This window comes from Terrapene carolina, unplaced genomic scaffold (assembly GCF_002925995.2).
Source record: "Terrapene carolina triunguis isolate 2854851 unplaced genomic scaffold, T_m_triunguis-2.0 Scaffold147, whole genome shotgun sequence".
Taxonomy (NCBI): Eukaryota; Metazoa; Chordata; order Testudines; family Emydidae; genus Terrapene; species Terrapene triunguis.
This window is the reverse complement of record NW_020664498.1, coordinates 1283372-1307080: the sequence shown is the minus strand read 5'-3', so window position 1 is coordinate 1307080 and position 23709 is coordinate 1283372. Positions and strand designations below refer to the sequence as shown.

The following is a 23709-nucleotide window of genomic DNA, read 5'->3' as shown; positions in this document are numbered from 1 at the left end:
TTTTAAAAATTGTCATCTACACTTAGAAGAATCCATATTGGAAGCCCCAGCTGAACCTGTAGTGGTAAAAGAACTAAGCTTTGATGCTTTTACCTCAGTAATAAATCTCCATTTACAACTTTAAATTTTAGGGAGGCGGGGGGAAATCAAATGGTTGAGGAGAAAATATTTCCTTAAGCCACTTCTTACTAGCAGGTCTGTTCTATATGAAGAGAGGGGATGAAGCTTCTCTTCCGACTACACAGCTTTTTTTGTGATGGGGTTGTAATATATGTTAACATTATGTCGACATGGTCAGCTCTAGTCAATAGGCTAAAATTGCTGGGTAGTTTGTCTTTTTGACAGATCTTGTCTAGCAATTTATATGACCTTCCAACTCTGATATTTTCCATGCCAGTAAGTGTTGTAAGAGGCTCCTTTCCGGATACCATCATCATTTCTTTCTTCCTTATCTCTCACTGAATCCATAAAGGAGCGTACCAGGTCATTGCCAATGGTAAACTGGCTTTGCGGATTATATATATTCTTTAACATTGCTCCGTTAATGTCTGAACATAGTTTGTTAAATTAGTGTTTAAAAATAATCCAAATGTATCATGCTTTTTTTCCAGATTTTAAAAATTGGGATGTTGGCAATATAAAAACATATTTATCATACAGTCTTTAAAATTTAGTCCATGTTATTAACACATTGGATGATTTGCAAAAATCTAGGCCGTTCTGCAAGCTACTTGGCACAGGCAGAACAGTGTGTACGATCGTGGCCCTAGTATTTTTAAACCATTTATGTTGCTTCATTTTATGCATTCCATCATTGTGGAAATGAAAAAAATCTGGTCAATATCATTTGAGTAAACTTCAGTCTTTTCGACACTACCAAAATGCTATTACAGTTGGGTGTTCAACCTTGTAATGCTTATATTTGTTCTTACAAATATCTATGTCTTCCCCACTCGTCCATCCAGATGTATTTTTTTTAAACCAAAACCGACATTTTAAGTCTAAACTCAGTTGGTTGAGCCCCAGGATGAGTGTGCAACTTATGCTGAAAACACTAAAAGGACAAGGTGTTTTTCTGATCAAATTAGAACGCTTTGTATAACTTTGCTTCCCAGCATGATCACAGGGATTTTGCATGTGTTCGTTTCATAACACTAGTTTGGATGTCATCCATGAGTTATTCCTTGAACTGCAGCACAGGGATTGGTATTATAAAAGTGCTTACACAAGTGATATGGAAGTTTGGGGAAACTTAAAGTACAAGTAATGTAAGCTGACCTTTTCTGTCATTTTAAACAAGTTATATATAGAATTTAAAACTGCTAAGGGAAAGGGATAATGGTTATGATATTCTGGGATGCCAACTCCTATATACTGTAGCTCAGATATAGGTAATAGCACCCAACCAATTGAATTCTTGCTGTTGGTGTTAGGACAGAGGTGGGTAAACTTTTTGGGCCGAGGGCCACATCTGGGTGGGGAAATTGTATGCAGGGCTGAGGCAGGGGGGTTGGGGTGTGGGAGGGAGTGTGGGTGTGGGAGGGGGTGTGGTGTGCAGGAAGGGGCTCAGGGAAGAGATTGGGGCAGAGGAGGGGTGCGGGGTGTATGAGGGGGCTCAGGACAGGGGTGCAGGAGGGGTGCAGACTGCGGCAGGGGTTGGGGTGCAGGAGGGATGCGGGGTGAACGAGGGGGCTCAGGGCTGGGGGTTGGGGTGCAGGAGGGGTGTGAGGTGCAAGCAGGGGGCTTAGGGCAGGGAGTTGGGGGCAGGGTACAGGAGGGGTTTGGGCTCCGGCCTTACCTCAAGCAGCTCTGGGGTGGCAGCAGCGTGCACCGCCCTGTCCCCGGCCCTGCGCCGCTCCAGGAAGCGCTGCGGCCCCGGGGGGGGTGGGTGGGGGGGAGAAGGGGCGGAGGGCTCCTCATGTGCTGCCCTTGCTGCACCTCCAGGTACCTTCCCCGAAGCTCCCATTGGCTGCGGTTCCCCGTTCCCGGCCAATGGGACCTGCGGGGGGTGGTGCCTGGAGGCATCGCACAAAGCCCTCTGCCCCCCCTGCCTGGGGGCCGCAGGGAGGTGGTGCTGGCGACGCCGCGGGCCAGATCCAAAGCCCTGAGGGGCCGGATCCAGCCCGCGGGCTGTAGTTTGCCCACCCCTGTGTTAGGAGGACTTTGTGATTAAGCATGTACAATGAGAGTCATCCCCAACTTTAGGTACCTAACACATGAGGAATGAGCATTTGTTCTAGCCTTTGAAAAGCATAGGACTGTGTTAATAATTTTATTTGTAAAACAGTGCCTCTTCTTCTGTCTCCTCCCCCAAAATTCCTGGTAAAATGCCTGGGCTCAATACAGAAAAATAAACATAAACGTTGTTGTCATAAAGCTTGAATATGAAATCCCCACATACAATATTCAAACTCAGTAGTTGAGCTGGTCAAAAATGGTGAACATTTCATAAAAAAAATCATTGACTTTTCTTTAAAAAGTTGAAAAATATGCTAATTTTTCCAGGACAAATTTCAACACACTTTTGAAAAATCAAAAAATGTCAACCAGATCTACTCAGTATCATTTGGATTAACAGTGATTTACAATAGAAGATATGTTTTTTCACAGCACTGTTTAAAAGAGTTGGCCTGTTGTCACTTACTGTACCATAGATCTTCCATTTGCTTATACCCCTCCTAGTATTGATGGCAAGGTGAAAGAACTGTTCTAGCGGCTAGTGTGTTCTCTTTCATTCCTACAGCCTCCTTTTAAAAATATATATTTTTAGTTGTCTGCAGCTGAAGGTCAGATTGTGGTTTGTTGTTTTGATCTCTCAGCCATTTGGTATTTGCAAATGGCCATGACATTGGCAGGTGAATGAAAGAGATTCATGCAAAATATACCTTGTAGGTGTTGTCTTACTGCCTGTGACGTGTCTGCTTGCCTAGAGATTGAAAGGTGAAATTAGAAGTTTAAGAGTTCAGAACTGGAAGAGAGATCAACTACTTTATCATTGTTTGTTCTGTGAGATAAAATAATTGTATCATGACGCTGCCGCCCTTGCCCTGTGATTCTGAACTGTTATGTGATAACTTTTCTTTCATACGTCTTGACACAATATCCTTAGGCCCAAAATAAAGTCTAGTCTGTTTCATTGTCCTGCAAGTGAATGCTCACAGAATGTTGGCCAAACTAAATGTAAAACAGGATTGTCCCATGATTTCTGAACTGGGCAGTAAATTAATATTCCTGTTAAATATTAATATTTCTGCAACTCCACTCCAGCCATATAATGACTTTTCATGGACATTCTCTAATCTTAAAGTTGCAGCTACTTAGAGTTAGACTTGGGGCAAAGTAGAAGATTCCTGGGTTTTGCCCTCTTGGACTAGTCTCAAAGACCTCTGTCAAATACGCGGTGGTCTACACTTCATGAGACCTGTGAACTTAGTGCATTGTGCTTGATCTTGTTCTGATCAAGACGAGTGTTCCTCAAAGAGAGAATCTCTGTTTTGCTTCTGACATCTGTATCAAGCCAAATTGGAAGTTTAGCATTGGGCAAAATGTGATTCGTTTGGAACTGCAGTGTCCTTTCTCTTTCTGTCTAGGAGGGTTATAGGGAGAAAAAGAAGAAACCACCAGAAATCTTCACCTAACATCACCACCTTACAGTGGGGGGAGGGTGGCAGGGAACTCTACCTCCAAAAGAGGAAGATGGCGCTGTCCTGCCCACCCCCCAGCCACTCCTTTAATGGGAGTCTGGACCCATGATGATCTAATTTAAGGGAAACAAACCTATCTAAGCAGTTAAGTGAATAATGAGCACCTGAGGCTGATAAAAGCCCATAAGGGCTCAGTTGTAGCCAGGTGATCACAGAGAGAGAAACTCTCCTAAGGGAGAGGAGTTTGCAGAGACCCCAGGCCCCAAGAAGGAAGGCTGTGCAATCTCTGCACCCAAGAGCAGAGAGTCTGTTTCAAAGTAATTTGTGTTTAATAATGTAGAACCCGAGCGAGGGAATTTTGTCTCACTCCCTTTTGGACCGTGTGGAGTTCTTCAGGAGCTCTGAGAGAAGCGAAACTGAGGGAGTGTCTGCAGTGCCACACGAGGTCAGCAGGGGGCACTACAGGCCAGGTTCATATGTCTATGTACAAAGTGTATCTGACGTTGTGTTTGTACAGATAGTTCTAATTCAAAGGCGTATCCTTGTTATTACATTTGATAGGACTGTGTATTGTTTCAAATAATAAGATGCTGCACCTACTAATGCCTACAGCACTGCCAACTTTGTATGCATGTCACTCACTCCAGTGTTTGTCTAATCAAGCAGGGGTTCAGAAAAATTTGAAGGCTATAAAGCTGACCTCTGGAGTTTGTAGTGTTGCTGTTCGGAACAAAAAAGAAAAGTGTTCAGTGTTTTGAGGCCTGTTGTGCCATGCCATAATGAGCATTTTGAAAGGAAAGAAAAGAAAAGAAAATCCTATGAAAGGAGGGGTAGAGGGAAGAGGAAAAGAAACTGCCAGCTGGACCCAGACTACTTTATTCCAGATGTCATGTGCATGTGTAATATGAGTTTAACAGATTAATTTATGCTGTATTTGGAAATTTGTCTTTTTTTTTTTTTAATTGCAGGAAGGATGGGAAGCTACATTCTATTAGCATAGGTAAGGTTCAGATGAATGTACCATCCATATTTCACCCTGATTATTATCATATTATTAATTATTTGTATTACAGTAGTACCTAGAGGCCTCATCTGAGATTGGGGATCACATGTGTTGGTGTTGTTCATGCATGTGGTGGAGACAGTCTCTGCCTTGAAGAGTTTACCATCTAAATAGACAAGACCAACAGAGGGAAACAGGTGCAGAGAAGAGAAGTCTGTGACAGAGCTAGGAATAAACCTAGGTCCACTGACTCTCACTCCAGATTCCTATCTTCTAGATCACACTGTTGTCCTGTAATTATGGTGCAAGCTTGTATGCTTCTGTCTGTGTAGCTACCTAATAATAATAATAATTCATAAAAAAGCAAAGGAGTCCAGGTATTTTGGTCTCATAAACTATTTTGCATTATTCATTAAGATAGTAACTGAATATATACTGGCAAGGATAACAGTTATGAGTCTTCATGCTTCGGGACATAAGATGATCATCAACTAGAACAGTGGTTCTCAAACTTTTTTTTGTGTGGACCACTTGAATTTTGTTGAGGGTCTCGGCGGACCACTTAATGATCTTTCCAAATGTTGTTTGTACTGTTAGCTAACTATTGTAAAGCGCTTTGGATAAAAGCGCTATATAAAAAAAAACTTTATAATAAACATTTTTTTTCTACAAATAAAAGCACACAACTCATATTTTAATATCAGTAGTCTCACCTTTCTAATGCGATGCATGTGCCCTCTCTCCTCTGCCCCGGCAGCCCCCGAGCTGCGGCTGGGAAGGATGGGGGTATCTCCCCCACCACAGAAACCACAGAGCTGAGTCTGGGAAGGAGGGCCGTCTCTCGCCGGCAGCCACAGCCCTGGAGCTGGGGAAAGTCATCTCTTTCTCTGGCCACCACAGCCCTGCATGTCCCAAATTCCCCCCACCCCCTCTTCTCACCCCTCTTCCCCCTCCCTCCTACCCCCTATTGCCCCCAAGGCCACCACCTCACCTTACGTGTGCATCTTCTCCAGGGTCCAGGCACCTAATTAGTAGAGCTACGCCTGCGCGGCTCCACTAATTAGGTGGGTGGCCCTTTGTTCTCTCAAGTGCAGCTGCCCAGGCGCACACCTTAGAGGGAACTATCTGTGGACCACCTAAATGGAGCTGGTCCGCGGACCACAGTTTGAGAACCTCTGAACTAGAATTCTGAGGCTTTCAGGGACAATGGAGATGGTGGTGGTTGTGCCATCTCCTGAAGAAAGGATACGGGATTAATTGGGGATCGGTGATCTCTTCCATTGTGCCAGTTTTTGCTCAAGACCCAACTTGTCATTTGTACAATTAATGCTTGTGACAAGAGCCACTCACTGCAGGTTGCACCACCTCCCGGCTGTCCTGGGGATTAGCTTTACCAAGCATCACACCCTCCTCTGGCAGTGTCTTCACCTGTCCTGTCTCATCCTGTGGCCCCTCTTGCTCCAGGAACTGCAGCCTCCTTTTTGTGACTCAGCCCTCCAGTCGGGCCACTACATGGTGTCCCCTTCCGGGTGTTAACCAAAGTCCTTCTGTACAGTCTCAGGCAGTCTCCTTTAGCACTGTCCTGACAGTGCCACTTTCCCAGTGGCCGGCAGGGGAATCCTGGCTCGCCCACTACTTCTGAATTCCAGTCCAGGGACCCTGTACCTGGCACCTGTGGTCTTCTTCCCTCAGCCCTTCTTGCTCCTTCCTGGGATTCTTTCCTACTGTGTCTGGTTCCCGCACTTCTCTGGATGTACTAACTCAAACTCCCTCTTCCTAGGGAGTAACTGTAGGCTGCTACTGTCTCACTCCAACACACGTCCCTTCTCTAAGGGAGTGACTGCAGCCTACTTCCCTGCAGCCCCCATCTGTTGCCAAGTTCCTGGCTTTATAAACCCGACACAGCTCCTCCTTCCTCCTTCATCAGCAAATTAGGCCTTAGCACTCCCCGGTTTTCCTCCAGGAATGGACTATATGTTAATTGTCCTAATGTTACCCCATAAGGCTTGTGTAGGGTGGACTCCCCATCACAATGCTTCTGAATGCCTGTGAGCTTTTTAATGCTTTTGTCTAGTCAGTGTCTACACTAGTTTTCGGCTGCATGTCATCTCATATCTGCTCACATGGTCATGTGATGCAGGTTACAGAAGTTACAAGTTCTAATATAATTATAGCTAGCAGAGATCTTCTGTCCTCTTGGAACAAAAAGTGCTGAATTCTAGACCTGATCATGCATCAGAATTTTATGCAGCTGCAGTGACCAGTGGAGGTAACAGAAGTCCACTGCCATGGAATTGTTCAGACTTCTAGAAACAGAGTTGACTGTGAAATTTATTTACCAGAGATCATGTTTTTCGCTATAATTCTACATCTTGGATTAGGGAGTCTATTTGTTGACACTAATATCTGTCTATACTGTGTGTTATTAGATCAGATTAGAGGATATGTAAGACAGGACATGTGTTAGTAGTGATACATGTGGCATCTATACCTTACTAGTGGAATTAGTTAAATTTCTTAGAATGTATTCTTATCTGGTAGAAGTCAGAGATGAAATTAATTTCTCAGTTCCTTCTAGAGAGCAGTCCCCTTCACAAAATTGCTGCACAATACAAATCATCTACACTATGGTAATTGCTGCTCTATATAGAAAGAAGTATCTGTATGGTGAAATGCATTATTATTTCAATAGACATTTGGTGATGTGAACTGTAACCTCAGAATGTGCAATGGCTTCATGGGCTGGTATTCCTCATTTGATGAAGTGCCCTCATATATTGTCACGCAAAGTGGAATCTCGCATATGAAAGCACTTTCTTTTTAAAATGCCTAGGCCAGTCATTGCTTGGCCAAGTAAACTGAAAATTTCATACTTGTTGGGAGTTTCCTTGTGCTCTTAGGAGTCTATAGGCACACTTGTGTGTAATTCCTTCTGACATTAATGTCAAGTCCATAGGCATAGTGAAAAGGAAATTAGACTTAAATAAATGGGATTTTGTACAGCGCTCTCTCACTCTCTCTCTGTCTCCACCCCACCCCCTTTGACACCAAAAAGGAACCACAGCAATTTCCGCTATTCCTGTGGCTACCTATTTTGCCTACTCACAATGGTAGTAGGCTTGTGTACATGCTCACTTCTACAGAATGAGGAACCTTATGAAACATATCTGTGCCATTAGGATACATGTGCACCACTGCCCTTCAGTGACTTGGGGCTTAGAGAAGATAGCCCTATTGGTACTTACAGCCCAATGAGATGTTTCTTTTAGTTAAAGTGGTTAGGGACCTACCTGTGTTCCTGAAGCAGAAGATACCCAATGTGACATTTGGAAAATGTTTTGGAACTGAAAATATTTAGAATGTCTTGCATCTATGCAGAGGTTTTGAAATCTATGTACATAGAAGACTCCCTGTACCTCTGAAGAGAGAGCTAATTATGAGGTGGAAAGAGACATGGAACACATGGCAAATTAGAGAGTGGATGGAGGGGGTGGTCTGACCAAGGACAGTCAAGGGGGAGCTATTTCTCTTGGAGAAGTACCAGAAGATCCTAATTTCTATGCAGAACAGGCAGGATCTTGGACTTTGCCATGCCCTAAATATTTTTTTCAGAGGAGTTATATCAGGGCTGAACTTGCCCCTTAGTGTGCTTGAATGACAGCTGTGGAGACTGAAATATTTTATCCATAGAATAGGTATGGCTGTGACAGTGGCAGCCCAAGCATCCCATGCACTGTCCTGATAGTGTGCATCACTCCTGACCAGCAAGGGCCACCATTAAGGACGTTATTAGTTACTCTTCTTGCCCATTCAACCCTTGAGTTTTTGTTGTTTTTTGGCAAAGGCTGCGAACAAGGCTGTCAGTTTCTGACAATTGGGATGGGATGGGACTTTTGAGATGCCACTCGTACATGAGGAAATGGACCGTGACCAAAGACCATTGTTTTCAAGGTGTTATTCCAAAAACTTCCACATGGTAAACTGCATGGACCTCTGTACAGCTACCTGGGAAGGATGAAGGGTTAAGCTGAACAAGATATCAAAACTGTAGGTCTAGGTACAGCGTTTCTCAAATGTGGCCACCAGGAGTTTTTTGTGCAGCCACAGCCTCCTGGGTGGTCACTGGGGAGGCAAAGCAGTGTTACCAATATTCACTTTTCACAGAAACAGACTTATTAGCTAGCAAGTCTTTAAAAAAATAATACCTACCAAAAAAGCAAAAGAAACAACAACAAAAAGACAAGACCATGCAAAGCGAATTATTTGTTTCTATTCTGTTTAGGTCCAGCAAAGAATAGATACAACCTTACATTATTTTTATTATTGAGTCTGCAATAAAAACCTACATAAATAAATTACGATGTGGACATGTATATGTCCATATTTATTTGTTTTTTCTAAAGTTAATTAAATATTTTGGGGGGCGGGGGAAGTTGGTGGCTGCACTCTGAGGCCACCAAAAACTTTCTTGTGAGAACCCCTCCCTGGTCTAGGAAATGTAGATGTTTAATATCTTGTGCTTCGGTCATTATCAACAAGCACCACCCCAAATGCTAGAACTCCTAGTAAGCAGAGATAAATGTGGAGTACAGAGAGGTTACATTCCAGTAAATACTGGAAGGCAATGTCAAAAATGTAATTCAGCAGCCAGTGACTACTTTGTTTCTCTGGCTCAAAAAAAAAAAAAAAATGATAAAAAAAAAAAATTGCTCAGCCATCTAATTTCTACCTTCTTCCTTCAGCTATGTTTAGCTTTTATGAGTTTTGCCCATCCCCCTGGAATTCATTGTGTTTCCATTCTGGGAAATTGGGTAAATCTTTACTTAAATTTCATCAGAACAGACCAGGATAATGGTAGATCTAAGTTGTTAGAGTCCATGTCCCACAGCAGCTATTCAGTTCTCTCTGTTCTCTAGAGATTTTGTTAATTGCAGCAATGCTTTTCTTTTTTCTTCTTTTTTACCCCCGGTGGTTTTCTCTGAAAGAGTGAAGCAATCCCTGATGGTTAACCAGAAAGTATTGGTCTTCGGAGCAGTTTTTCAGTTCTCCTAGAATGAAAGAGCAACAGAATAAATTGTGTTGTGTTTATGGACCATAAAAGGAAAATGCTGGCTACTTTAATTAATTTTATATTTTTCTGGGTTATGTTTAATTCTAGCGACCAAAAAAAAAAAAAAAAAAGGATCCAAATCTATTCACATTTGTGTGTACATGTGGGGTGTGGAAAATGGTTTTGAAGAGAATGATCAAGTGCTCTGTACTGCTAATGGGTTCTGGGGAATGCAAGAAAATCCCTGATGGTACAATGTTGTTTTTATTTTTTAACAAATGCTACCTTTCATGTCAACAAATGTTCCCTTCAAATTTTATGATGCAGCTTCCAAAACATGCCTAGTTACATTAAACAAACACGAAGGCATTTCATGTCAGAGTGCAATCCTTCTCAGTTCTCATTCTTGGTGGACTTGAGATTTACCTTGCTAGGAGCGTTTCTGCTGGCTGGGCCCAGGAGGCTTTGACCTCTCTCTGCTTGATATATAGATTCATAGATTCTAGGACTGGAAGGGACCTCGAGAGGTCATCGAGTCCAGTCCCCTGCCCGCATGGCAGGACCAAATACTGTCTAGACCATCCCTGATAGACATTTATCTAACCTACTCTTAAATATCTCCAGAGATGGAGATTCCACAACCTCCCTAGGCAATTTATTGTCGACTGTCTGGTACAGCAGGGATATTATCAGAGCAGAGCAAACACAAAGCAGCATCTTCAGTTTTTGATAGGTAATTGTTAAATTGTTACTAACATTTGCTGCTAGTACTAACTCTTTTCCATCTTTCTCCACTCCTGTTTCTGAGGTCCTCTCTGTGAAGCTTTTGTTGCTGCTGGTCACTCTGGTACCTAGAAAAATATTGGCTTTTTTCCCTTCTATTCTTGTTGCAATACCCAACATCTGTGAGCCCGTAGCCAGAGAGGACTTGGGTGAACCTGTCCAACCCAGTTGGGGTTTTATTTGTAACTTACTGGCCAGCAAGACAGCCTATATAGACACAGTGCAAAGACACTGTATTGACATCCCTAGAGACTGGGGCCCTTACCCACAGAACACGTACAGCACAGGTGGCGGCAGCAGCAGAAGTTTCCCTGTGCCACTTCCAGTGTGCCTATGGTCCATCCTCACCTGCTGAGAAGTGAGATTCCATCCTTAATCGCACCACTGAGCCTACCAATGGGGGCCTCAGCTGTCGTGTTCAGACACTGAGCAGGCTGATCTCTGGAGAGAAAACGCAGCACTATCATTAACTAGGCGGCTAGTCTGCTCAGTCCTGTCTTCTGCTTAGGGTTCTGGGAGGCCACTCTGTTGAGAAATCTGGGAGGCCACAGAATGGTAAAAACATTGTCATTACAGACCTAACTTAAGATCTGAATGTCAGGTGAAGGGTGTCCTGTTTGGATACCAATCCCATTCCTTGTTCTCTTCCCCTCTTAAAGGGACCCATTGCCTCAACAGACACTCCATTCCAGTGCATAGAAACTTCCAATTAATTTACTCAAAATAGCTTACTTTCTTTCTTGGAATGGGACCACGGATTGGAGAAAGGGGAGTCTTGTCCCCTGTCATTTTAGGCATTTGCAAGTTTCCTGGGGAGTTTCCTTTGATGGTAGCGGAGTTAGCTGGGTGATCAGGGTCACTAGTTAGAGATGGCTCATTTGCTTATAGCTGTCCCTGTGCGGATTAGCATTTCTTGCCTGCAAGCTACTGTATATTTAATAAACCACTGGATCAGTGGACTTTGCTGTGGAACTGTCAATGTTTGTGCTGGCTGATCTGTCTACATAGTAATGTGCAAAGCCTCTGAGAATGCTACAGCAGGTCTGTCAGCTCCTGCTCCCTAGGAGCACACGTTTAAGTGCTTTTGCCTTTAATTTTGTATTATTACTTCTTGCTGTTATAAACTGCAGTGTCTATCTTTCCCCCTACCCTCTCTAAATATAACAAGCTTGACAGAGTTTTTGATGCTTGTGCTTAGGTGGAATGTAGGGAAACCAACCTTATAATATAAGCATGCAGCAGGACAATTACTTGAAACTGGATCTGCACAGATACTGTATTTGGCCTGGGGAAACCAGTCATTTCAGCCAGCGGGCCAGAGGTGCAAAAGACTGCTCATGTGCTTTAAGTTTATTGTACTGGCCAATGATCAGTGTGTAGAGATTTTAATAAGTGTTACACTTGATTAGAGATGTGATAGTGTTCTGTCCCTCTGATCCCACTCGTGTGTGGTTTCCCACCCCCACCCCACGCAGGTCGGATCATAGTGCTTTGCGCTCCACAGACAACACTACCACCTTTGCTTTTGTAATCAGGCTGCAGATGTGCTTGATGATTGAATAATTTCTGCGCACCACCGCTTCTCCTCCCAGAGGAGTCCAGCAGGCTCGCTTATGCAAGCTGTCATGTCTTCTTTTTTTTTCAAAAACGTGTGGATTTGTTTTTTGTGTGTGTCTGTTTGCACGTCTGTCTATAATAGACCATGTATATAGACATGTTCTCAAGCACATGGCTGCAGAAAAAGCTTTCTTAACCCAACATAACTGCCAGTGCTCACAGTTCAAGCCACCATAAATTAAATAAATCCACTCCCACCCCTCACTGAAGCTGTGCGTATTGGCAGCATGCATGCACACAAACACACAAACTCTCTCTCTCTCTCTCTTGCTTTCTCTCCGTCAAAGATGATAGAAAGTCTTTGGGGGATTATTGCACATTTGTAGAGCAACAATGGAAAGCAGTACTGCACAAATATCTATTCTTCCTCGCCCAGCATAACAAACGCTGCTTTGTCTCACATCTGGCCCTTTTTAATAGCTCAAAGCCAAAAGCAGTAGCTATTTAGCAGCTTATGGTAAATAAAGCTTTATTAAAACTACTTCCTTTTTCAAGTGTTTAATGATTAAATGGCCTTTCACCTGACATTTCATGCTTCTCATTTTTTGAAGTACTGATCTAGCAAGGGAAATAAAATAGTTGTCATGGATGGATATTAAACTTATCACAGTTTTATTCTCGAGATGAAAACAACGTTTAAGTGCATTTTTGAATGTTTTTTTGGAAAAGCAGATTTAAAAACAAAGCTGTTTTAATGTAATATCATAGCATATAGGTATGTGCGTATGTGTATGCACAAAGCATATACTTAATATGTAATGATTATATCTTATTTTTAGGTGCCTATGCCCAAAGGTCTATATGTCATCATTTTTTGTTATGATACCTAAGGACGTTAGCATAAGTACCTAAAAATGAATTTAATATATAATCTGTGTGTATACGTCACCACCGCTCCTCAACCCTGTCCCCCCACCTATAATTCAGGAAGAACTTTGTTTTTAAATCTGCTTTTCAATTAAGAAAAATGTTATAGTTTATTTAAAATGTTTATAATCCCAAGCATAGATAAACCTACTATACAATTTTATAGCTTATAAAATATTTAGTAAGGCAAGTGGTTTCCTTCAGTGCCTTTCATAAGGAAACAGAAATACCTGAGCACTCAAACAGTCCTACTTGGTCTGTGATTGGAAAGTATGTTTTGAACCTATGGAAAGCATTTTTTAATTCTGATGCTTATGAGTGATGGTTGTATTGGAATAACACAGTGTTTAAAATGTTGGAAACTATTCTGAGATTAGTATTGTTAAAGATGGATAGATTAGAATATGGTATCCAGGAATGTTTTCGGTATCTAGCATGCAAGTGGTTTTCTGCCCTGTTCCCCCCTCCCTGAATTTTAGGGGAGCATATTGCTGTGAAAGGAAAGTGCAGTGAATATTTTTTAGCCAATAAATAATTGGGTTTAGGATTCTTTTTTCCCCTTCTCCTATTTGTGTTGAATTGTTGTAACAAATTTATATTAAACGGTACACGCTGTCAGAACCTGTTTGGTATTTAGTCTTGACATTAACGCATTTGATCAAACAGCAGTGTTCTCTCTTTGCATCTCCAAAGGCAGCCCTTTTTGAGAATAGCTGTCACGGAGTATGACTGCAACTCCTTAGCTCTCTATTTGCAAGCTCTGGAGGTGTGAAAGATGGCAGCGAATGGGGAGATAGTTAATCAATAACCACAAGGTCAGACAGACAGTGTCAGTTTTAGTGCTCCCTGTTAGGAAGCAGCAGCAAAGGATTTGTAGGGGCTTGTAAAGGCTTAAAGAAACACAAGACTGCTGTGTGAGAAAGGAATGGAGCTTTCTCGGCTTTAGTAGAAAAGGGAGACATCTGCTGGCTTGTCTAGGATGGGGTAGGGGGGCGGAAATTTGTCCAGTACTTTTGTTAATCAAGATAGACCTACAACCTCACTTCAACCCAGCTAATCAACAGGAAGGTTCTTTAAGTACTTTTAAATGAAATAATTTCATTTAGCATTGTTCTTCCTATTAATATAGATGTATACTACAAACCAACATATGTAATAGCAATATAGGATATGTGTGCATATAAAGTGAAAACAGTGCATGTCATTTCAAGGCGTGTTTCAGTAAATAGAGTACTTTGATATTGGAACAGCAAGTGTTGTGAAATCATGAATGGTGCTAAATCCTCCAGACTTACATACTTCCATCTTAATATGTAATGATCTTCCTTGGCCAAGTTTTTGTGCAGAAACTAAACTCCTTTTGTATAGGTAAAGCACTCAGTTGGCTGCTCTCCTGAGAGAGATGGTATGTTAGGCAAATTAATTGTTTTTAACCCCCCTGATGTGTTAATGGTACAATACAAATGTCTCGTCTTAATCATCTCTGTGTTAAACTACAACATCATAGTTTGGGCCACTTCTTTGCTGATGACTTAATTGATTCATTAGCCAATGTAATCCCTTCCCACCCTGTTCATAGCCTGGTTTGTAACCTGATCAAAGACATTTATTAGATTAAAAAAAAATTCTCAGTCCTCTCTTATGACTTTCAGCATATTAGAGACATATAACAAATTATTCCATTGTATCTGATTGAATAAACAAGCATCAGCAGTACATAGCAACAGCATTCACCAGTTGTTTGTGCTTCATCCTATGCTACCATCCGATACTATGGGGAGACAGGGTTATTTTAAATGTATTGTAGAATTCTTGCTTTGGAAATTGTTTTCTTTCCCTTTCTCGCACCTTGTTAAGGTTAAAACAAAGAAATGAAATACACCACACCAGTGTGATTTCTTTTCTCAATAAATTTCCCACTTCGATTGACTGGTTCCAAGTGGCTCCAAGTCCGACCCTTTTATTGATAACAAATATATGATTTCCCAGATGGTGGCTGCTAGTGTGCATCTTCCTTATACCCTCAACTTGTAAAATTGAAACCAAGTATCTTGACCTGCTGAGCTCTCACCTGGCAACATCTTTAGGCCCTTGTTCTTTACCCCACGGCAGTTATTTTCTCTCCCTTTTAGACACTAGCTGTTCCTAGCACATACATTGTGGTGGATGTTCCTTTACCTCTCCGAGAGCAGATGGGATAAAAATCAATAGATGAGATGCAGTGAGTTAAGAGAAGTGCACTCCTGCCAAACTTCTTCTCCTTTATCTTGTTATCTATTTGTAACTCCATCTTTAATTTTTAAAACATTAACTTTAAATTCAGGTAATTACTTTTTGTTCACGGTTATTACTCCACTATACTTATTTATTTATTTTATTTACGTTACCACTAATCTCTTGAGTCTAAAAACGCCATCTCATTTGTCAGTGATGTTCTAATCAACTGTTAGGTAATTACATGAATTAAGAAATTAAATTACAAAATGGCGTATTATTTATTACCCATCATACATGCTGACACATTATTTACTTTCGAGACAGGTTCTATTGCTCTATTTCTTCCTGTATGTTAAAGGATCTCCCATCTATTTGCTGAAACTAATCAGTTAGTAATTGTTTACAAATTGATCTCTTTGGTTTATATGCTGGGCCTATATGAGCGTAATGGTTCCCAGGCTGTGTGCGTAAGTATTATCTGAGTCTCTGTGGTCTAGAAATCAGGCAGAAACTTACTGAATAGGCTTTCTTGGGACATTCCCAGTTACTTCTACTTCCATTGACCAGGCATAAGCAATTTCCTATGGTATTTCAATACTACTTGCATCTCAAAACCAGAAAGTGGAGTGGTATGAAAGTGTGTATGGCACAAGCATTGAGTGAAGAAGGGACCAAAATTTTGATAATGTCTCTAAAAGGTTGGACTCAGGTTTTAGCTGATGACTTGGGTCTGCTCTTATTTTATGCAATCCAGTTTGTCTACTCTTTATGTTGTCTGATACAGTAGTGTACACGATGGTAGCTGCTTTGTGTGTATATGTAGAGTAAGGAATTTGGTCAGCAGCTTGAATGCTCATGAAAGTGAGTGGTTGACAACATGTATTAGTGCCAGTTGTAAGACAAAATATGTGTCAACTTCCTCCCACCAATCCGCCAGTGAGCTTCATACCTGGGACCAGGAGTCTCAGGGATTCTACTCTTAGATGCCAGTGACTCTCCACATGGCAATGGGCAAGTCAATCAGCTCTGATTGTGTTTTGCCACCTGTAAAATATGGCTGACACGTACCTACCTTACAGGGGTGTTGCAAGGTTTCATGGATGTAAAGTGCCAAATACAATATTTTTGAACCTACTTGGCACCCTAGTCATTCTCGAGGTCACCAGCCAGCAATTCTCAGTTATGTCACAAATTACATGCAATTTTGAAGTTTGGATCTGTTCTGTGATTGATTTAATAGTGGTTCATGTCATAATCTACCATATGAAGTAGAGATGATTAAAAAAAACATGATTTTTTTCAAAACAACCATTCTTTTTAATTTTAAAAAATGTCAAAATTTTGAAATGTTGAAATGTGTGACTTTTGAAATGTTTCAAACAGCTCTAAAGCTGATTAAAAACTTGAAATTTCTTTTACAGAAATGCTTTTTGAAAATATTTTTGGTTGAAAATCAAACTTTTGACAAAAAATTAATTGAAAACTCAAAATGTGGGGAATTTCAACCAATATAACAGACTATAACAGCAAGATGTGAAATTCCTTTTTCCAGTTTTTCTATTATCCACTACATAATCCCTACTTAAGAACATGCTTCTAACTGTAGTTCACCAGAGAAAGATTTGATACATTTAAGGTTAAAAAAATCATTGTCTAATAGGTCAATACATCTGTTCCTTTAAAAAAACCCTCTTCCCCTTTTGAGGCATCATAAATATGTAAATAAGGTCTATTTAATTACTGCCTGGGGCTATAAACTCGCATGCTTGCGGTGAGGGAAGGCAAGAATAATGTACATAATATTTTCTTTAAAAGAGAGCAGGTCTATGCCTCAGAAACACAACAGGAGAACATGCTCTCCGTGCACAGAACAATATAATCAAAGGGGAACAAGAACAGTTCTTTTCATCCTTGTAGATGGAGTTAGCATGTAAAACAGGTGTGTGTGTGTGTGTGTGTGTGTGTGTGTGTGTGTGTGTGTGTGTGTGTGTGTGTGTGTGTGTGATATTTTGTTGTTTTTGAAGGCACCAAGTAAGCTTCCTCTTCCCCACAGCTCTGTTGATGCCCTTTAATCCTGATCAGCTGCTTTAACCCCGCTGCTATTCCTCTGAGCAGAGGCTGCTTGTTGTGCCGAATCCTGCTATGGTTTGCTAACGTTGATATACAAGAGACTAGAATGAGACCCAACAAAGTCATTTTCACTTGTGACCTGATACAGCACTTAACTAAATAATAGAAGACTAGTCCCATTCCACTCTGTTGGGCTTGCCCTCGCTTAAACACTGTTATTTTCAAAGTAAGATACAGTACTGTGGCTAATCTTTGGTGGGGTTGCATCCTCTTTCAAAGAGACATAAACTAAACCAGAAAACAGCACTCTTATTCCAGAATGAGAGTGTCCACACACAGAGATCTATTGGTATAACTATAGCAGTGTAATTATACTAGTATAGTCGTGCCTTTAATTTTCTGCATGTAGCCAGCCCTCAGTACCTTGGCAGTTATTCAGCTTTCTATATTCTCTGTGCAATTTCATGTGCATATGCTATTCTTTACTTCCCATCCGAAACCATTAAGTGTTGCTATGGGCAATGAAACAGCTTCCATGTTACTCTCAGAGGTAGCTGCATGGCTATCGTGGTTTATTTCTGTATGTTGTACAGCCCTGATTTTCCGAAAAGTTTCTGAGAAATTTACCGCTCTTGGGGAAAATGGGGTTTTGGACAAATGGGAGAGTAATGCACGGTTCAGGTAGCTGAGATCACCTTCATTTACACATGTGGTTAACTGGAAGTCAGATGATTGGAGGTGTATTATATACAGTTTATAAATCAATTTGTAAAATTATTTGCAATCTTCTGGCATGAATGGTACTACATAAATGCAAGTCATTATCATTATCTCTATAGAATCCCCCAGTCTCCCAACCCCACATTGTATTGCCAACAGCAACACAGGAGTTTTCTGTTGTTATTAGCTGACAGCTTCAGTGCCTGGTACATCCAGCCTTGCATCCACGGGAATCATTTTTTCTGGAGGTATTGGGGATGTCCTTGAATCTGTTGCCTGGAGTAGAGTTGTTTTTGAGATTGGATTCTACAGGGTTCTATAGTTGTGAGAGGGTTAATTAAATAATGCAAAAAAAAAAAGGGGGGGGCACTTATCTCTGTTCCAAAAGCAGCTTAAACACAGCATTGTGATTACTGGCTGGTTAAGAACATTTCTACTGTTTTTGTTTTGTTTGTAAAGAGAAATGAAGCCAGTGATTTAATTCCTTAGTTATGTTTAACAACACTTGGGGGTGGGGGGCGAAGAAGGGGCGGATTTTTGTAATATGCTCTTTTCCTTCTGTCCCAATACACAATTAAAATGCAGATAATGTATTCCAATTCTTAAGATAGATCGTTGCTGAAGTGGTGTCATGTCTCGGCTAGCTTATCTCATGATAAATACCTCTGCTGTCCACTGAAAGATTAAACGCCATGGCTACTGAGGTTGTTTTGGGGTCTTGTAAGCAGATAAGAATGTGTTACTCGTTTTTAATAAAATATATCAATCTGCGTTTTCTAAAGGGTCCTTGGACAGTGCCTGCCATTGAGAAGGTGGCGTTGGCAAAGTCTAATAATGATACTTGTACATGAAACTGGCTTTACCATTCCATGAGTATTATAATTTATTGACAAGAGTGCTTTATTGAACCCTCTTGTGTCTGGAGTGTGGGGATGAGGCGCTTGAGCTGCTGTTGTAAGACCTCATTTAGCTGTCTAGCAGAAAAGATTTCTTTCCCGGAGTCTAATCCGGCAGGAGCCATGAGAGAACGTTATCAGTTAGGTACAGAAATCTCAGACGGCTCGGGTGCGTGGGACACACGCAGATGCCATGGTCTGGAATCCATCGTGCTGTGACAGTGATGCATTCAGCATCTCCATCCAGGGGAGCACAATTCCCTTTCTGGGGGCTGGGCATTCACACTGCAGGCTTTTAGAGGTGCTCTAATTGAAGGGCTTTAAAGTGCTGTGAGGTGGGAGTGGGGAAGGGTTTTAGCTTCCCTAGCAGAACGAGCATCAGAAAAATCCACCCTCTCTCTCGTGTGTGTGAAGACGTTCCATCAGGGACAGAGATATGATAAACAAAACGAACTGCTAGGTGTGATAGGAATGAAACTAGAATTCACAACGGCAGACATTGGAGTGCAAACTTGGAATCCTGTTGTGCCAGTATAAAGTTTGCACTCTTGTAAATATGCCATGAGAATGTGTCTTGAGGTCTTTAAACCACGATTTGAGAACTTCAATAACTCAGACATAGGTTAGGGTTTTGTTACAGGAGTGGGTGGGTGAGATTCTGTGGCCTGTGTTGTATAGGAGGTCAGACTAGATGATCATAATGGTCCCTTCTGACCTTAAAGTCTATGAGTCTAAAGTCTATGAGTCTTGCAGAATCTGTCCTTCCCCTCTCATAGAATCATAGAATATCAGGGTTGGAAGAGACCTCAGGAGGTCATCTAGTCCTACCCCCTGCTCAAAGCAGGACCAACACCAACTAAATCATCCCAGCCAGGGCTTTGTCGAGCTGGGCCTTAAAAACCTCTAAGGATGGAGATTCCACCACCTCCCTAGGTAACTCATTCCAGCGCTTCACCACCCTCCTAGTGAAATAGTGTTTCCTAATATCCAAAATCCTAATATTCCTCTTCCCCTCCCCTCCCCCTGCCCCAGTCATTGAGTGTGAGAAAGCAGCTTCTTACAGTGTTCTTCCAAGCTGGCTATTACAGTGTTGCAAGGACAGAGAAATCAATATAGGCAAAGATCAGTTTTGTAACACAATATTCACTCTGTGTTCGCTTCAGAGTGTCGTGAAAGGGATTGGGAGAAAGAGGAGTGTGTGTGTGGGGGGGGGGGGGGGAGGCCTCATCACCCTTCCCTGAGAAAGGAGTATTAGAAAAAAGCCTTTAAAACTGTTAAGCCTGTTAAGTACAATTATACATAGCTGGAGCCTTGTCACAGTTCTGCTTTTAAACAAATTACAGTGCATATCAGTTGATATTGTGAATTATGGACAGAAATTGCTGGTTGGAATCCAAGTTTCCATCTTTCCAAGCAACTGCTTTGCCACTAAAGTAAAAGAACAGATAAAGCCAAGAGGGACTCTGTTAAACTCAACCCACAGACAGTGCGCATGGGCTGCAGGGCTCAGTGGGTTACCTTTGTTTGTACTGCATTCCAGTTGGCCTAGGTGCCAAGCCTAGTTTTGACTACAGTAGTTGAAAGGTCAGAGCAAAATCCCAAGTAGATATTTATCCCTGTCTCTAAAATGGATGGAGCCATAAGTGGCATAGCCGACACTTTCAGCTGTGGGATGGGCTGAGGCAGAGATAAAAGGGATTTAGAAAACAGAATCCAGAATGAGATGCAGAGGTTACTTGCTAACCTAGTACCTTCCATGGCCCTAGCTTGGTCACTGATCTTAATTCTTTACTTACATTTCACCACTGCTGAAAAACAATTCTGTGCTGATATATTAATTATTTTGACCAGAGATGCTAATGTGCAGATGCAGGGTAGCATGAAGCCTGACTCTGAAAAGGGGTTAACAAACCTATTTAACTCTGCTCCTCTTGCTGAGTGTTGATGGTGGGGCCAACAGATCACAGTTTTGCTGTTTATATCATCATAATTCCTTGATGTTGTTTCTCATGTGATGATTTCCTAGTGCTATTCCCATGCAAATCAAAATTCTCAACACCTCTTTGAGATGGGAATATGCTGCTCATTTTCCAGATGCATAAAATGAGGCTCAGAGAGTTTGTGGCTTCCCTAAGGTTACATAGCAAGTCAGTAGCAAAGCTGGGGATAAAAACAGAAGCCAAGATTTTTCAAATGCGACTAGTAGTTTTTGTGGCTTAAAGAGAGACATCTGAAAAGATCCAGATTTTTAGAGGTGGCTATTGCTCAGCACTTTTGAAAATCAGACTTCTTTAAGGTATGTCAAGATGTCACAAAATCACTAGTCACTTTTGAAAATCTTGCCTGAGTCCTGAATCCCAGTGCTGTACTCACTGCCACCACAACTCCTTCCAGAACCATTTTTAAATGACGTTTTATATCAAGGCATTCTTATCATTCTAACTGAAAGTACCGAGATCCAAAGCTTTCCTAACTAATACATAGGCAAGTATATCTAGGCTCAGTTGTGTAATCCCAGTCCTTATTTGCTGGCCATGTAATGGTACAGTGCATCCGAAATACTTGTGAGAGCGAGAGGTATTTTTTCCCATAGAAATAGAATGATGAGTCCTTTATGTTCTTGTCTTCATAAAATCCAGACTTCTTGGATGTTGCCAGCAGCTCTGCTGTTTCATTTTAGTGGCATTTGGTGAAGCAGTTCTGTAGTTCTTTGTGTAAAAGGAACCTTTGTCATTGGCTTCACAAAAGCTCCCAGTGGAGTTTGCTTTACCTAGCTAGGTGTCATCATGTGACTTTGGAATGTCATTGTTGAATTTAAAATACAGAGCCTCTGCCTGTGCATACCTTGTGGGCCCCCTGACAGTCCCCTTTCCCAAACCAGAAGAGAAAAAAAATCATCCCCAGGAAGGAAGGTTAAACCTGTGGTGTGTAACATCCATGGTCTCTCTGACAGTAGAGTTGGCATGGACTTTGTTCAGTGATCTTTCCTGTTCTTTTTATCTTGCAGATTGAGGGATTTTAATGGCTTTCAGGTAGAAGCCAAGTGGAGACAATCAAAATGAATTCTATGGACAGGCATATACAGCAGACCAATGACCGGCTGCAGTGCATAAAACAGGTAAGCTGAAACTGGAGACCGCTACTACGAGTAAAGCTAGAGCAGCCACTGCATTGCATTGCCTGGCATGGCACATAGCTGCTTTCAGAGCCTGTATAATGATCATCATCTTTGCCTTTTTGTAAGGTGTGTGGGGGGAACGTTCTAATCTGGCTGAGTATACAAACGACTCCTGCAAGGATCGCCACAGATTTCAAACTCCCCAGAGAGTCGTCTGCTTGGGTTAATCAATTTGCTCCCTAGAAGCGGAGAGCAGTGAACAAACCAAATGAATGAGTTCATAGTTAGTAGATGTTTGTTCTTAATGTGTGTGTTTTTTTTTTTTTAAATGTTTCTTGCTAAGCTGAGTTTTAGGGACTGGAGACTGGGGCTAAATTTTCATAAGCATCTAAGACCCACATTCAGAAATGATGTAGGCACTTAGGAGCCAAAGTTTCATTGAAAGTCAGTGGGACTTAGGCTCGCTCCCATTGATTTCAGTGGAAACTAGTTGCTTAAATACTTTTGAGGATCTGGGCCCTAATACCTAAAACACTTTTGAAAATGGAATTTAGGCTCCAGAATCCCTTTGGGGCTTTGAAATTGTTACCCTCTATGCATTACTGGGGGAGGAAAGAAGTAGTTCCAAATGCTTGTCTAATTGATGGCAGAAGCTGACACCATCTCTGCCTGCTCACTCCTCCTTGTGAGCTGTTCTGCCTGACTCTCGACCTCCAGCTGCATACTTTCTCTGACAGGAATCTGTCGCTGTGGGTGGGTGATGGTGGGGGTGCAGTTTCTCAATTTGAGATGAGGCTAAAGGTTGCTGTATTTTATTTCCAACTATGTGTAAAATGTATTCGGGAGATCTCTTAACCCAACTGGATCCAGGAGATGAACTCTAAAATATCACTTATTAGAGTTGGATGAAATGTTGTGAATTTTTGTTTCAGTGAAATTTCAAATTACAACCAAAAAAAGGGGACACGTTTTTCATAACACTTTCCACAATTTTCCCCCTTTTTTGACCAGTTCATCTCTTGTACTACTTCCTGAACAATTTGGAACCATGATGATCCAGAGGCCAGTATAGATTATTTGCTTCCATTTTTTTAATCTCTGCAGGGCAGGGTTGGTCTCTATTATATGTTTATATAGTACCAGCATGATGGGGTTCTAGCCTCTAGGTAGTACTGTGATACAAATAATAAATAATTCTAGTAGGATCCCCGGTTAATGTGTGTGTTAACTAAGTATGAAATCTTGCCCTCGTAGCATAAAAATCTCTCTCTGTTAAAAACATACATTATGCTGTGGTCCTCTTTCCCCTCATAACTTTCTTTTGCACAGTGGAGTGAGAATTTAGAACCCTAGCTTAAATCCTCATTTGAAGCTCAGTTTAAAGTAAGAACAAGTGGTGGTATATTGGCTACACCTAGACTTCTGAAATGTCTTTTTCTATTGCTTTTATCTGCTCCCTTACTCTTAGCTTTAGAAATAGCCACCGTTTTATAGCATCACACTATGCAGCACTGTCTGGTGTGTGGCTGTTAGCCAAGGATTATGTTTTCTAAGTTAAAGGATATTTTTTTCATACAAATCAATTATTTTAAAGCAGCTGGAGGCTTTGGTTCTGAAAGTTTGTTTATTTGCTAGTCTGGTGTAGGGTTACCATACGTCCGGATTTTCCCGGACATGTCCGGCTTTTGGGGATTCAAACCCCCGTCCGGGGGGAAATCCCCAAA

General features: G+C 41.5%; 1 protein-coding gene across 11 annotated transcripts in view; it reads left to right on the top strand.

The window, feature by feature from the left end:
* The window catches only part of LOC113406875 (zinc finger MIZ domain-containing protein 1), a 500854-nt gene that overhangs the window by 253117 nt on the left and 224028 nt on the right, over positions 1–23709 (top strand). For all 11 annotated transcript variants that reach the window (XM_026653693.1, XM_026653694.1, XM_026653703.1 and 8 more), the window contains one exon: positions 21875–21985. In XM_026653693.1, the coding sequence (XP_026509478.1) occupies positions 21926–21985 (60 nt within the window). In that variant the 5' untranslated portion in view covers positions 21875–21925. The remainder of the gene's footprint in view (positions 1–21874; positions 21986–23709) is intronic.